This window comes from Marmota monax, unplaced genomic scaffold (genome assembly GCF_021218885.2).
Source record: "Marmota monax isolate L192 unplaced genomic scaffold, Marmota_monax_Labrador192_F-V1.1 WCK01_AAM20220418_F8-fsc00022, whole genome shotgun sequence".
Lineage (NCBI taxonomy): Eukaryota > Metazoa > Chordata > Mammalia > Rodentia > Sciuridae > Marmota > Marmota monax.
The window spans coordinates 26,883,653-26,898,553 of record NW_026695215.1 but is presented as its reverse complement, the minus strand read 5'-3'; the positions used below and the strand labels follow the sequence as shown (position 1 = coordinate 26,898,553).

Below are 14,901 nucleotides of genomic sequence, written 5' to 3'. Positions count from 1 at the left end.
TGTCAAATAAGGGAGCCAATTCTGGGAGATGGGGGAGAGGGTTGGGGGAACTTCTGGGAGCTGGGTCATTTTTTTTTTTTCCCACCAAGAGCAGAAGTGTCTCAAGTGTGACAGAGAGGACAATACTTGATGTGTGTGACTGTGGGATAGGGGTGGGGCAAGGCCTGCAGAGTGCTATCCAGCTGGAGGACATTCCTGGGTAGATTTCACTGAGTCCACTACAGAGTGGCTCTTTGCCAAAGTGGAGAGAGAAGGGGGGGTGTTTCTTTGGGAGGGGAAGTTCATGTGGCTGGCTTCACCTCTCCAATGCACAGGGCCCCTCTCCTGGCTGTGTGGGAGTCTCGGGGAGGTGAGTGCATAATCTGCAGTCTGGCTGTGAGGACCCAGGAGTCCAGGATATGACAGGAGTGGGTGCAGTGTCCCTGTACCACTGTGCTGGCTTCAGAAGGGACAGAGGCCTAGGAAGCTACCAGGGTGGGGACCCCTGGGAAAACAAAGGCCGGACCAGACTGTCCCAGGGCAGGGACACTTCCTCAAGCTGTCAGCAGGAAGGAAGTGAGCACAGCCCAGTGGGAGGGAGTGGGGAAGCACTGCCTGACTCCCATTGTTTCCAGCTTTGGGGTCAGCTGAGAAGGCTGAGCACAGGGAGTTCCTCCAGGCTGGGATAATGATGGTGGGAGATAGAATGCTGTTTGTTATGGGAGAGCGCTGGCCTTTGAACAGACAGTAGGGTGGAGTGGAGGATGACAGGGCCTTAGGTTTGGCATCTTAAGGGGAATGGGAAGACAGCTCACAGAACTACAAGTCCAGGCTGCACAGAGTGATCCTACTCCAGATGTGACAAATTCAAGCCTCTGAAAGACTGGTAGGCCAGTTTCCCAAACCTAGAAGCCTGGGTCCTTGAATTTCCCCCTTCTTAACTGGGAGTTGAACTGATGGCCTAGCAGATAACCTGCTTCACAGCAGGCCCTGTAGGCAGAATGTTCACAGGCAATCCAGGTGTGGTGGTGTTATTCAGGAGGCTGTAATGACATCCATTCAGGAGACTGAGGTAGGAAGATCATAAATTCAAGGCCAGCTTAGGCAATTTAGCAAAAACCTGTTTTGTTTTTTTTTTAATGGACCGGTAATATAGTTTCATGGTAGTATGTTTATATAATATGCAAGAGGCCCTGAGTTCAATCCCTAGTGTGTATGTGTGTGGTGGTGGTGGTGGTTGTGGTGGTGGTGGTAGTGGTGGGGAGTCTATAGCACAGGCAGCAGAGAACAGAAGGAAGTACTGAAGGTTGGAAAGGAAATCCAGAGCTCATTCTCCCAGTGGTGGTCTGGGAGGAGAAGAAGCAGATGAAGTTTATATATGCCTGGCAGTATACTGTCTATGCATGTCTGGGCCTTTTTTTAAGTCCTTGGGGCTCAGGATATCAATTCACTTGAGGTCAGCTAGCAATGTTGGGACCAGAACTATCTAGGGTCATACTCTCACCTTAGGTCAGGTGGGACTAATTCCTAGTGAAGCAACACTACAACCTCTGATTCCGGGGATTTCCACCACTCTGATCACAATAAGACAGGTAAGTAGTACCCGCATCCTGACAGGCCCAGTGTGAATACACGGCCACCTGCTGGCCATAGCTGGAGTTGCCACAGTTAGAGCTCAGGCTTTTTCTTGGTCCATGCTGGAGATGGTAAGCCTGCCAGAGTCCTGGGCCCAGGCCTACCTGTTGATCCCAGAAAGTAGTCTAGACACTGGGTGTCACAGTCCCAGAGGATGCCATACTCATTTGCAGGATCTACAAATAATTTTATTGAAATTGAACAAATAACACAACAGTCTTCCTATGCTGGGGACCACCCTCCCCAAGCCATTTTCCACACTCTAGAAGCACAGATTTTGCACAATAAGAATTAAAAAAAAAAAAAAAAGTAATTTCTATATAGAAATCAGACTCTGTCCCAACATCATCATAGACTAGACTATTTACAAACCTTCACATTTTAAGTATTCCTTTTATGTAAAACATAAACCCTTCCTTTTTGTGTCTACCAAGGGGATCCAGTACTTTCCCTTAAACGATACTGAAGGGGTGAGGATACTGTAGGGGAAGGGTGGTGGGCTCCTTATAGCTATTCACACCAGCCCTAGTGTGTTGTTCCTTACCACAGGGTAGTAGACAGTTCCCTCCCAAGTGGTGTGGGGGGCTAATACAAAGAATGGGTGGCTTGGTGCAACTCCCCATATGCACAGGCATCCACAGCCCATCCTGACCCTGGCCTGCACTCTCTCAAATAGGGGAAGGATAAACAATTAATTGCAGTGGGTAAGGATCAGTCCAGCCCTGGGTGAAGGGAGAAGCCTCTCACAACAGTCCCCATTTCTATTAACTGCCAGCAAACTGTCCATCTGAAAGTGGGAACAAATGGCAGGTAGGTGGGAAGAATCAGGCTGGTGCTGCCCCCAGCCTCTGTCCAATACAGGAGGAATCGAGGTAGCAAATGGCTGAAATGCTCCAACTAGGGGGTATGGGAAGTGAGGGGAAAGGAAGTTCTCATTTGTGTAAAGCCCCCATAGCCCAGGGGCTGGAAGAAGGCAGACTTTATTTGTAAAGTGCTGTAGCTTCTAGCAGGGCTTGGCCCTGGGAAAGCTTGGAAGGAAGCAGGCCAGGCAAGGAACCAGGCATTCCTGACTGGCATATGCCCTGCCATGTTTCTTGCAGGGGTGGCTGGGGAGGGTGGGCTGGTAAATCTGCCATTAGCCTTCACCAGTCACTAACCACCTCCTGTCCACACACAAACCAATATACAATTAACACCGAGGGACTGCCCTGCTCACAGCCAAAGGTTCTGGGCCAGTGGAGTTTATTCAGGGTTGTGGCCTCGGCCTGGGCTCCTCAATGGAAACCACACCTCAAGTCTGGGAGTTTCTTGCTGAGGCAGACGGTGTTTGTGTATGCCATCTCCCAGGCTCACACCTCGTAGAGAATCACAGGGAAATCCACATGGAGGCGGGGGGGATCCAGCTTCACGAAGCCCTGCCATGGAAACAAAGGCTATGAGGGTCAGCTCAGGGTGTCTACTTCAGGAAGCTTCCTGATCCTCCTGGCTCCTCCCCCAGTAGACCCCACCTGGGTCTACCTTTACATACTTGATGAAGGTTCTATGACCTCTACCAGTCCCTCACCTGAGGAATCAGATTCTTATGCACCCGCCTCAGTTTGGCCCGCTTCTGCCCATTCTTGGTGACGATTGTCTCTTCGTAGAACTCATGAGCCAGATCCCCATCCTCGTCATAGAACATGGAGCTGTGTAGAGGAAGAAGAGAACAGGCTGGGCTTGAGCCCCACACCTGGTCATGGCAAATGCCACAGATCACAGGGAAGTGTACCCAACCCCAACTGGGGAGGAACAATCTTGGTGGGAAGAAGAGAGGACACTACAGCTGGAGAATCCTTTTGCTTAGGTTTACGGTCTACTAGAAGGAACCAGGGAGCAGAACATTGGCTAGTGTTACTCTGTTATACCCTCAAGAAGAGAACCCATACCACAGCATACTATCCAGGCAACCAAAGTTAATTTCCATTACTGATCTGTTGTGTGAGAACAGCCATTCCAATATCAGTCCCTTCATCCAGGACTTAGAGAGTGGGCAGGGTGGTAGCATGGGCATGTTGGTTTCACTCCAGAAGACAACTGGCCTAGTGCCAAAGATTGTGAGCAGATGTTTTGATCTAGGAAGGAACCTAAAAGGAGGAAGACTGCATCCCCCCTTCAAGTGGCTGGTGCAGTCAAATTTCCACTGTTGGATCTCCTGGTATCTACAGCCAAATCTCCATCATACGGAGTGCCCATCCACATGAGGTCATGCTGATGCTATTGTGTGGGGAACCTGGGGTTTAGGTCAGCACTCCACATCTGGAGAATATGAGGAGTGAGGATCCTGCCGTCCACCCTTCGCCCCCTCATACTCAACACTAGGGCCCTACCCTGCTTTCCCAGTCACTACTCAGAAGTCCAACCTTACTACTATGGGGGAAGGGATGAAGCCTAATCAGTTATTCTTCCATTGGAAGAACTGGGGGGAAGAGGAGGAGGGTAAAAGCCTTCAATTTGCAAGCTAAGTTTGAAGAGATGCACAGAATAGGTCAAGAGATCTCACAAAGGCCCTATCTTAGCTTTACTGTGGGGCGTGCCTGCCCAGAGACAAGCCTAAGATCTTGTACCCTTCCCTAGAGAGACCTTTAGAGCAGCCAGGCCTCCAGGAGTCTACTCCCGATTTTCCCCACCCTTTGCTTGGATGGGGACCCGAAAGACCGAAGTCGTCCTAACTGGGGTGTAGGGGGTCGGGTGACAGGAGGTCTCGGTGGTGTGGGGTACCCGGCCGCCTGCCTGTCCTCCCAGAAGCCCACGCCCTTACCCGCGGCGCGTGAATACGAAGGGGGGCACCGGGCGGCCTCGAGGCCGCACCAAAGCTTGTTCACTGCCCGCTGCCTCCGGGCCGCCGCCCCCTGTCGTAGAGGTGAAGGGCCAAAGGCCCCGAGCTTTGGAGCCGCTGGCGCCCATGTCAGGGCCGCCAGCGCATGGCGGACCCCGCGGCCGCTGCGCTGTCACAGTGCAGTAGGCTCTATCATGCCCTGCCCCAGGCTCCGCTTGCAGGTGCTGCCGCTGCCGCTGCCGCCGCCGCCTTCCGCAGGCTCTTCTGTCTCCACGGAAACCTCACTTCCGCTTCCGCACGCTGCCCTCTTTGATTGGCTGCAGCGCTCGTCGGTCCGTGGGGCAGAGCCAATGGCTATCCTCAGATACTGGGCATCCCAGCATGCCCTGCAAGACCTCAAGTCCCGGCAGGCCACGCTCTCGCCAGCTGGGACAGCTCCCTCCCAGTAGAGCTGTGACAGCGATGTTCTCTTGGCTTCTTCGGCGGACTGGTTGCCAGGTACGGCAATTCCAACGTCCCAGATCTCCAGAACTCAAGCCCTTTGAACCAGCACTCAACTCAACCACTTTGAACCAGCACTTTAGGACCTGACCCAGGCCAGGCTGTGGGGTACTTGTCTGGCTTCTATTTTCACAATGGTGTTTTGTGGTAGTTACCATCATATGTAAAGAAATGGAGCCCAAGGACAACTAAGGAACTGACCAAAATGTCTTATAGCTACACTGAGGTATTTAGAACTTCAATGTTCTTTCCAAATTCAACCTGAATGCATGCTTCACGAAAACAAGAATTCTAAATGGCTGTACCCTTCATGTCTAGTCCATAGCAGCTGATGAATAAATAAAAACAACTTCTCTCAGTTGTTGGTGTGTGCTGAGAGAATGGCTTCCCCTAAACTCTGGCTGTAGCCTATTCTTGCCCCCATGACTGCCTGGGTCCCAATGTGCTGAATGATGACTGAAACATTCACACTCCCCCCCCCCCCCCCAGGCTAAGGGCTGGATGTGTATTCATAACAAATAACAGCCTATATAAGACGTCTCTAGAGCAGAGGCTGTAACCAAATAGGTCCCTGCACCTGTCAGCAGCTCCACCTCCCAGGCCCCTCTGGGTGCTGTCGGAGCCCACAGAGTGTACCTGGGCAGGCAGTATGGGAAGCATTCTGGGTACAGGCTGTCACAGAGTGTTATGGGCAAAGCTTTTCTACCTGGAATGACTGGAAGTTGGCCCAGTGGCTGGGGCTGGTCTATCCTTGCCCCTCTGGGAAGTTTCAACTCCACTGCAGTTTAGGCCACCAAATATGTATACATCTTTACATGGTCCATACTGACCTTGCAAAAGATGCCCTGTGAGCCTGTCCATCAACCTTGGCAGCTGCTGTCATGGCAACCATGGCAGCAGGCCCACAAAAGAGACAAAAGCAGGATTCTTAAAATCTTTATTCAGCCAATTCTCTCAGGCCTCAGGCCCTGATGATGACTGTCACCCCCATCCCTTTTCCCACAGGAGGCATTCATTTGAGGCCACAAAACGGACTACATACATTCACACACTTCATCAAAAATATCTGAGAGACAGACCCTGGCTTTGCCTGGCAAACAAGGAATGGGGCTGGCAGAGTGCCCACATTCACAGACCCTGGGCTGACCCAGGGATATCCTCTTTGGAGGAGGCACTGAGGCACTGTTGCTGTACTGTATACCAGCACTCCCTGACCTCAGGGTGTATGAGGAGTCAGAAGGCACTAGAAGGAAACCTAGACTCCACCTTGATGCCTGCCTTATTCTGAGCACCCACCCATGGCTCTGATAGGGTTATCCAGAAACTCTATTCAAGACCCAAAACACAACCTTCCCCAAGGTTGAGGGTCCTCAACCCTGCAAACTGATCCTGTTCTGTTTGTAGGGTCTCCAAGATTATCACATCTGAGACATGAATTAAGGAGATTCTTTCTGCTCCACCCCTGCTGCAAGCCTGGAGCAGCTCCCCAGGGAAGTCCTGGCCCACCGTGACCCAGTACACGAAAGGCAAAGAGATGCAAAGCCATACTCTGCTTCACCCACTGGTGGATGCAGAGGGCCAGCTTCTTCGCTATTCTCTGGGCTCATTCCCCCAATGGGGGAGGGCTTCCATGCACACTCATTCCTCAGGCCCCATGGGCCCTGTCACACTCACACGGCACGCTCTTGGCACTGCCTACTCTCCTCCTGCCACCCAGAGGTAGGAGAGGTCACCCCAGGGGGCAGGCATGCAGGGCCTCTTGGATCTTCTGGCGGCAATGGGAGTACTTCTGCAGGATCTGGCGGAGGTGTTCTTCTTCCTCTCGCTGCAGGATGCGCAGGAAGTTGTGTAGTTCAGGCATGCTGAAAGCATCCCACTGCAAGGGAGCAGAGGGGAGGTATATAAGCTGCAGTATATATGGCCAAACTGGAAGACCATCCCCAGAGAAGACCAACATATCATGGTCACACAAGCCAGAATTGGGTTTTCTAATATTTGGCTCATGCCTCAATAGTCTATGCTAGGATTCCTGACAGCAGTCTGTATAGAAGATGGATCCTACAAAATAGTCACCTCACTGAGAGGCAACCAAATAGGATGTTCCCCAGTTTCCTGTGGACAGGTTGTACTCACACTCTGAGTCTAATACTACTCCATAGACCCAATACCTTGTAGTCAGACAGCTTCTAAAAAGTCAATTTTTTTCTTTTGTTTTTTAATTAACAGGTCTAGGAATCAAATGCAGAGCCTAATGCATGCTAAGCAAATGCTCTTCACTGGGATATAAATCCAGTGCTGGAAATAGAATCCTGGGCCTTGTGCATGCTAAGAATATGTTGTATCACTAAGCTATACCCTCAACCATTAAGTAAAAAGTCTTAATGCTTGAAGGAGAGCATCCATGCTGTCCTAGGCCCATATATGTAGTTCTGATCTGGTCTGGGCTCACCATACTGTCAGATGGACTCCTGAACCTGCAGAGGAGAAAACAAAGCACCAAGAAAATTCTTCCTGATTTCTTGGGATAGGCCTAGGCCTTGTAGAGCTTTTTTTCCAGCCTGATTCTTCCTCTAAGCCTTATTGTAGCTCTAGCCCATCAGTCTTGTCCAATGACAACCAAGAAAATAAGGAAGACTGTGTACTCACATTCACCTCCCCAGAGTCATTCTCCTTTAGGATGAAGCTCAGGGTCTTCTCACTAGGTCCCGCAAGGAGTCGTAGACGCAGGGGCTGCTCATCATCTGACAGTTTCCGCAAGTACACTTAAAGCAAGGCAAGGGGAAAGGGATATATGATTATAGACAGGCCTAGCAGCCTTAGCACCTGCATGCAATAGATATATGCATATATACCTTCACAAAGGGTAGGACGGGGTAGGAAGCCTACCTTGGCCATGACGCTCAGCCCGTTCAAAGAGTGCAAACTTGCGAGGATCATCCACCACCAAGAACTTGCGCAGCAGGGCTTCAATAACCTCTTGTGCCCGTGTGCGTGACAGCACATGCAGGTGTTTGACAGCATCCTTGGGTAGGTAAAAGGAAGTCCGTCGCCTCACAGCTGTACCCCGCCCTGGGCCTTTCCGGGCATCCTGTAAGGAGGTCGGTTTCTTGTTGGAGGGCACTGAGACAGGGCGGACCAGCTTTAGCTGAACCTTGATGAAGCCTGTGTAGGAGCCATCCTTGTTCTGAAAAGAAAGAAAAACCAACCATGACAATAAGTTCCAAGTAAGACAGAACAGTCTAAGGTTCTGTCTGTGCACTTGGGGCTAGGCTGGGTATGTATAAATTGTTGCTTGGGCCCACCCAAGAATACCTTGTCTATGATTCTTTGGGCATCAGGCACATAGCTGGGTAACTGCCCTTGTCCAGACTCCCTTCCTCTGAGTAGTCAACTCACCAGGCTCATGAAGAGGTTGCTGTTGATCTGCCCATTGTACTCCTTGATCTTCTGCTCAATCTCAGCCTGAGAAAGATTAGGTATCTTCCATTCCACAGGATCATCCTAAAAGAAGGCCAGTATGGAAACAAGCCCTTGAGGAACCCAGGGCTTCTATGAAAAATGGCCTCTGCAGCAGCTCTTAAAAACTAACTGCTTCCAGGCGCAGTGGCACATGCCTGTAATGCCAACAACTTGGGAGGCTGAGGCAGGAGGATCACAAGTTCAAATTTAGCAACTCATCAAGACTCTGTCTCTCAATAAAATACAAAAACAAACCTGACTACCTTTGGCCCAGTCACTAAACCCATGTACTATGAACCCATTTGGTTCTGCATGTTATGGGTGTAGATGGCAAAAGTAGAATCATTTGGCTTTTCTTCACTGCCTTCCTAGGGTAATTTCAGCACTGCATACGGCCCTAAGAAGATCAAAGAATCAGGGTCAACTGAAGGTATATGGCCAGGAGCCAGAAAACCTGGTGAGACTCTGTGAAGGGACTCTAATTTAAAGTAAAACTACACTCTGGGGCTTAAGGTGTAGCTCTGTAACAGAGTTCTTGCCTAGCATAGGCAAGGCCTTGGGTTTGATCCCCAGAACCTCCTCACAAAAAAATAAAATATAGCCCATTTTTCCACTCTGTCCTAGCATGAGGCCACAACCCATTGCAAAGTTAGAGGTGTGGGACTGATGCACATCCCTACTCTAGTCCACCAGTGGACAGGAGGGGAAGAGTGATGTCTACAATGTCAACACTCCTTGGTGAGATTCTTGGGACCACCCCTCCATGTCTCAGACATAGTGAGGAAATCACTGTGACAGGTCATTTAGCATTGATCCAAGGTACACAAAAGGCAGCTTCAGGCTGGGCTACTGGAGCTGAACAGGCAACTTCCTGGTAGAGCCTGTTTTACAACTGTCAAGCAGGTGGGCTTCTGTACTGTCCTCTGCTGTCTGGAAATTTAGTTAAAAATTTTTACCTCCTCCACTTAGTTCCCTTTCCCCCTGGGAAATGGATTCTTGCCGGAAGGGTGGAGGATGGGCCAGGGCAGCCAGGGCTCTGAAATGACTTTCTACCAAACTCATTTGGCCCCACTGCATCAGCCTTATTTCCTGTTGATGTCAGATAGGCCTTAATTGGAATGGGAGTGTCACAACTATACCTGAGATCACCACTGACCAATGTCTTGTCTCAAAGGAATTCTTACCAGGTCTTCCATAGAATTATGCCCAGGACAACCAGAGTTCTCCCTGACTGCTGAGTCCAGGACAACCAAGGTTCTCCCGACTGCTGCTTTGGAGCCTTCTAACTTGCTTAAACCACTGATTGGGATGAATGGGGAAGCAGATGAGGGAGTATGGTGGGAGTCCATGACTGCATAGCGGTATGCTCTTTACCCAGAACCTGCTGCCAGTCAGCATCCTGAGGACTGAGGACTAAGGCTTCACAGGAAAAGGGTTTTGGGTTGGAAGCCAAAGCCCATTTTCCTTCCAAATTTCCGAAGGTCTTTTGGATGGGGGAGAGCACTGAGGAATAAAAACTCTAGGAGAAATGATGCTGGAAAGAGTGGGCAACCCTGTCAGGCTAGTAAGAACTAACAGTGTGGCCCTGGAAAATTAGGAACCTGGCAGATAAGATGAGGGCTGGAGGCTGGGAAAGTGGTGGATATGCTTGTTCAGGCCAACGTGGGATAGAAAAGAGTGCTCCAACAGGAAGGAGTAATGGTTATGGTATGGAAGTGGTGCTGGGAGCAGGGGAACACTGAGCAGACTCAAGTGCTTGAGGCAAGAATAGTGGTCTGTTTATAGAAAAGAAAGGGCACAGGATGGTGTTAATTTATTCCCCTTCTTTGTGACAGTTCTGGGATCCAGCCTGGACATGAGAAAATTTACTCCTCCTCCTTCCCTTTCTGGATTATGCTGGAGCCCTGGACTGGGACATTGACCTCAGTCCCAGTCCCTTTCCTTCTCCCCCAGTATCTTCATTGATAAAGCAAGAGACTTGGACTAGATGCACTGTACTATTCTAGAGTAAGAAGTTTCTTTGTTTCTTTTTCTGTTTCCAAAGCTTTCTGGTAGAAGAGGACTCCCAACAGTGTCCCAGAGGGATGTGCAGCAGGATCACAGAGTTTTTCTTCTTTTGCACTATAGCAACCCACCCTCTATTCTATCACTATTCCTAGTGACTGATGATTTTATTTTACATAGTCCTTGAGACTTCTCAGTCTCCTTTTCTTCTTCCTTTTTTTTTTTTTTTTGGGTGATGGTGGTGGGTATTGAGGCTTAAACCCAGGGGCACCTTACCACTGAGCTGCATCCCCAGCCCTTTTATATTTTCTTTTGAGATAGGGTGTTGCTAAGTTTCGTAGGGCCTTGCTAAGTTGCTGAGGATGGCCTGGAACTTGTGATCCTCCTGCTTCAGCTTCCCAAGTTGCTGGGATTACAGGTGTGCCCCCCACCCTTTTGCTTCTCCTTTTCAATTGACTAGCGTCTTGTGTTTTTTACCCATCTTTCCATATTGGAAGGTAGCTTAGGCGGAGGGACATGGAGACAATCTTAGGGGTCTACACTCAAATCTTTTACTCAAGCTCTGGGCTGAGATTTGAAGTACTAAGCCCACCCTTTCTGAAAGGAATTTAGTCAAATTTCATCCAAAGCATTATCCATAACTCCATTTTCTTGGTTCAAACAAGGAATTCTGAGCCATTGCTGCCAAGTACACTACATGGTGCCCATCTCTCTTTGCTGATGCCCTGGCCTGCATGCTCTTCTGAGGTCTTCTGGCCCAGGTACAGTTATGTGAAGTTGGTAGTACACCCATGACAGCCCACAGAAGTCTCTGATAATGAAGACACCTGGGACTCTGAAAGTCCCAGCTGCCCCTGCACACACTTTACAATCTTCAATTAGGAATCCAATCTCTTTTCACCCCTTTCGGGGCCCTTTACAATCTAGCCTTCCCTCCCTCTTGTGGATAAAGTGCTCCTGAATCCTTATAGTTCAAAACAAGGCTTCCGGTCCTCCCAAATCCCCTTCCCAAAGGTTCACCCTCTAGAATGGACTGGAATCCTCTAAAGTCCAGCAGCTGGTGACAGACCAGGGCCAGTAATGGCTGGGGACTCAGCTTACTCCATCCAGTAGTGCATGTACAGGGGCCGAACTCCTCTGGCCTCTCCCTTCCTAAACTTCTCCTTTCCCGGAGAGTACTCCTCCTCCACTTCCTCCTTCAGTTCCTCTAGGGAGGCAGTGGGAGTGCCCAAACACGAAATCAAGAGGTTTGTACGGGCTGCGAAGTTGGCTTTAGTCATAGATGAATAACGCCCGTCTCTGGTCTACCCCAAGCTACAGAGCTGCTTCCCCTGGTTCAACCGGTCTGTGATAGAGCAAGAAGGCCGAGGCACCCAGTACCGACGCTTTGGAACCGGGGTTTTACACTGGGCTGAAAATTGGAGCACGGTTCCGCGGGCCAGCCCCAGCCCAGACCCGCATAGAGCCACGCGAACCGGAGGGTGGGGCTGCCCACCAACTCTCCACGCGGCAACTTACCGGGCAGGGGCGGGATTCCAGCGACCACCCCTTGCCCGCCGCCGGCAACCCCTGTCTCCCACCTGGTCCCGGCGCGGCCTGCGGACCAGAGAGGTGCGCGCCGTGAAGTACTGCTCGAGCTCCGAGTCCGAGTCCTCTTGGCTGCAGTAGCCACTGCTTGTCGTGCTGCTCCAGGTCATCTCGAAAGAAGGCGTTTCTGCCTCACCCATCGCCGCGCCCGCTTGGTCCCCTAGTTCTACGAGTCGGTAGCCTCCAACCACCGCCCGGGCGCGTGTGCGTTTGTATCAGTGTGCGCTTGCGCTGGGGCCAGCGCAACACCGCAACCGTTAAGACTGAAACGTAGACAGCCAGGATCTAGCTCTTGTCTCATTGGGGGAGGAACTCTGGGGGGGCGGGGACAGACGAGCTGAGCCTCCAGGAATGACCTCATTGCCCAAGCAGCTTAACCCACCTCCAGGCCCCACCTCCCAGGGGGAATGTGTTGCAGCGTATGCGCATGTGCAGGGACACCGCCTCAGGACTGGACGTGGTTGTGGAAGTGCGCATGCGCCTGGTTCGGAACTGCCTCTGTGGCATCCTTGGGCGGTCCGCCAAACCTACGCGCAAAATTAGCAGTTCTGCTGCCGGAAAACCGGCTATTAGAACTATTACTGAGCCCAGTGCCTGTGCTGTCCGCGAACGTCTGCGCTGTGGCCTGCCAGTCCGCGCGTCTCCCCTACCCATACCCTGGATGACTCGGGGCCTTCTCTCACCACGTTAGTGTCACGTTCTAGCGCGGGGTCCCAGCCCAGGTCCCGGGGTCCGCAGCAGTCCAAGCAGACGAGAGCGCGGCAGCGGTAATGGCAGGTGAACTTGCAGTCTGCAAAAAGGGCGTGAGGTGGAGGAGCTCCAGCTCCGGAAAATGTCCTGGGGACTGAAGGGGAATCCCCAGGATAATAGCCGTTGCCCACCGTTGCCCACCGGACTCGGCATGACCAGACTTATCTTATGCCCGGTTACTGCCCTCTATTATGCAGACTCTAGTGTTGGTCCCCGAGCGTGTCTGGAAACTGACTGGAAGGCCTCAGGTGGTTAGGGATTTAAGCCTGCTCAACAGTTTTCAGTCTCTAGCGCCTAGCACAGAACTTCCTTGGTCCATTTACTTGAAGGAGAAAACAAAAACTTTTAACCTACGATCTTCTCTGATTATCATTTGCCCCCTCAGACCAAAACACTGGTTTACATTCACGTAAATGTTCATCCTCACTCTTCTATCCACTCTAGTCAGGCTTGCTTGCCCAAGCTTGCTTGCTCCAGGAAATTGCTCTGAGCACGGTCCTCAATGAGCACGGTCCTCAGCGGTCCATTCTCCCTTCTATACTCCTCAGCATCATTTAATACTAGCTCCCCTTTACTTCCAGAGACCACATTCCAGGTTTTCCTCCTGCTTCTCTGCAGCTCCTGCTCACCTTCTTTGCTGGTCTGTCTCTCCTTCCAGATCTAATGGGATGTCCAGGGCTTAGTTTAATCACTCCCCTCCTCTATCTACACTCGCCTGATTGATTCCTCCTTTGTCCCTACCTCTTGCTGGAGACCCAAACTGTCCTGTTTCTCATTTTCATGGCCACTTTATTTTACTGGGAGAACACTGCAAGGTCCCAGCCCTTATTCCTTCTTTGTAGCCTGTCTGTGCTTTTCCACCTGAGTTTGTGACATATTCCTGTACTGGATGAGAAGATCTGCATATATACACAGGTCTACGGCATCATTCCTAAGTTCCTGTGTGGGTCAGTGTACCCAATCTCAGTTTAGGCTGCACATTAGAATAACACCACACCCACCCCATCCCAGCGCCCCTAAGGAGAGTTTTTTTTAAAATTATGGATACCTAGGGCCCACTTCCAACAACCGACTCAAAGGTCTGAGATAGGATTCAGGCATAAGGAGACAAGAAGGCTGTAAAAGTGCTCCCCGTGATTCTAGCTGTTCTGAACAGCTAGAACTTCTACTTGCTGGTGATTCCCAGGAGGGCAGAAGGACCATGTTTTAGTTCCATGTTTTAGTACCTAGTCCATTGTTAACAAGATAGTTACTTGCTAAATACTGATTCACTGGGACCAAGACAGGTGTTTGTTAAATAAAGACTCAACAAACTTCCTGTTTTCAGGGTTCCACCCAAGGTCCTAACTTTTTCTAGGCCCCTTTCCATAGGTGGGTAACTTCCCTTCACCTCAGGAATTCTAGAGAGAGAGAGAGAGTGAGTGAGTGAATTATTGTGAAGAGGCAGACCTGGGAATATGGGCTAAGAGAACCACCAGTAGGCACAACAGCTTTCTTAGGGGTCAAGACACTTAAAAGACAAACTTGAAATCAGCACCTTATTATTTAATGTACTGCCTCTGCCCAACTGTGCCCCAGCCATGGATGGAGTGCGTCTAGGGATAAACCATCTTCCTGCACTCTTTTCTGCGATGGGGCAAGGTAAGGTACCTGGTCCCGGGGGTGGTCCCTACAGACTCCCTTCACCATGACTTGACCCGCAGCTATGGCACTGCCCCTTGGCCGCCCGTTTGGCGTGAGCCGCTACTCACACGCGCACTGGAGGCCCTTGCGCACGACGCCCCAGATGAAGTCGCCGCAGAGGTCGCACCACGTGTGCGTGGCGGGCCCTGCGGGCTGGAAGCGGTGGCCACGACCCAGGACCTGTGCTGGGTTGCGCGCAGTGCCGGGCGAGATGCGCAGCGCATTCGCACGCTCCAGGCGGGTGCGGCCTGGGCTGATGCGCCCAGAGGATGCGAGCTCTTGCAGCTCAATGAGCTCTGGCTTCGCCGACATGGCCCAGTCGGACCCAGGTTTCAGCCGGCTCTGGGCGCTAGCTAGTGCGGGGCGGGCGGGGCCGCAGGGCGGGCCTCGACTTCGGCACCGCCCCCAGGATCCAGGCAGGGCAGAGGGAAAGAGCGGGGAGAGCGGCCAAATAGAAACCTGTTAGAGCTGACAGTATTGGCCTGCAG

At 51.2% G+C, this 14,901-nt stretch overlaps 2 protein-coding genes across 5 annotated transcripts; both read right to left on the bottom strand.

Moving 5' to 3' along the window:
* Positions 1-1,780: 1,780 nt before the first annotated feature.
* Tusc2 (tumor suppressor 2, mitochondrial calcium regulator) lies at positions 1,781-4,706 on the bottom strand. The gene is made up of 3 exons (XM_046431881.2): positions 4,412-4,706; positions 3,179-3,299; positions 1,781-3,029 (listed from the first exon to the last, which is right to left on the bottom strand). The coding sequence occupies exons 1-3, from the start codon at positions 4,555-4,557 to the stop codon at positions 2,964-2,966; spliced, it is 333 nt and encodes a 110-aa protein (XP_046287837.1). The 5' UTR covers positions 4,558-4,706; the 3' UTR covers positions 1,781-2,963.
* Positions 4,707-5,850: 1,144 nt separating this feature from the next.
* On the bottom strand, positions 5,851-14,866 carry Rassf1 (Ras association domain family member 1). Of its 4 annotated transcripts, none has more exons than XM_046431878.2 (6): positions 14,482-14,866; positions 12,664-12,770; positions 8,327-8,431; positions 7,817-8,114; positions 7,577-7,692; positions 5,851-6,806 (listed from the first exon to the last, which is right to left on the bottom strand). In XM_046431878.2, exons 1-6 carry the CDS (start codon positions 14,723-14,725, stop codon positions 6,660-6,662), a joined length of 1,017 nt encoding a protein of 338 aa, XP_046287834.1. In that variant the 5' UTR covers positions 14,726-14,866; the 3' UTR covers positions 5,851-6,659. The 4 variants fall into 4 exon arrangements, with proteins under 4 accessions (XP_046287834.1, XP_058430838.1, XP_046287835.1 ...); XM_058574855.1 differs by lacking the exon at positions 14,482-14,866 and adding an exon at positions 11,974-12,243 and having other exon boundaries at positions 12,664-12,776; XM_046431879.2 differs by lacking the exons at positions 12,664-12,770; positions 14,482-14,866 and adding an exon at positions 11,974-12,248.
* Between the last annotated feature and the right edge of the window lie 35 nt (positions 14,867-14,901).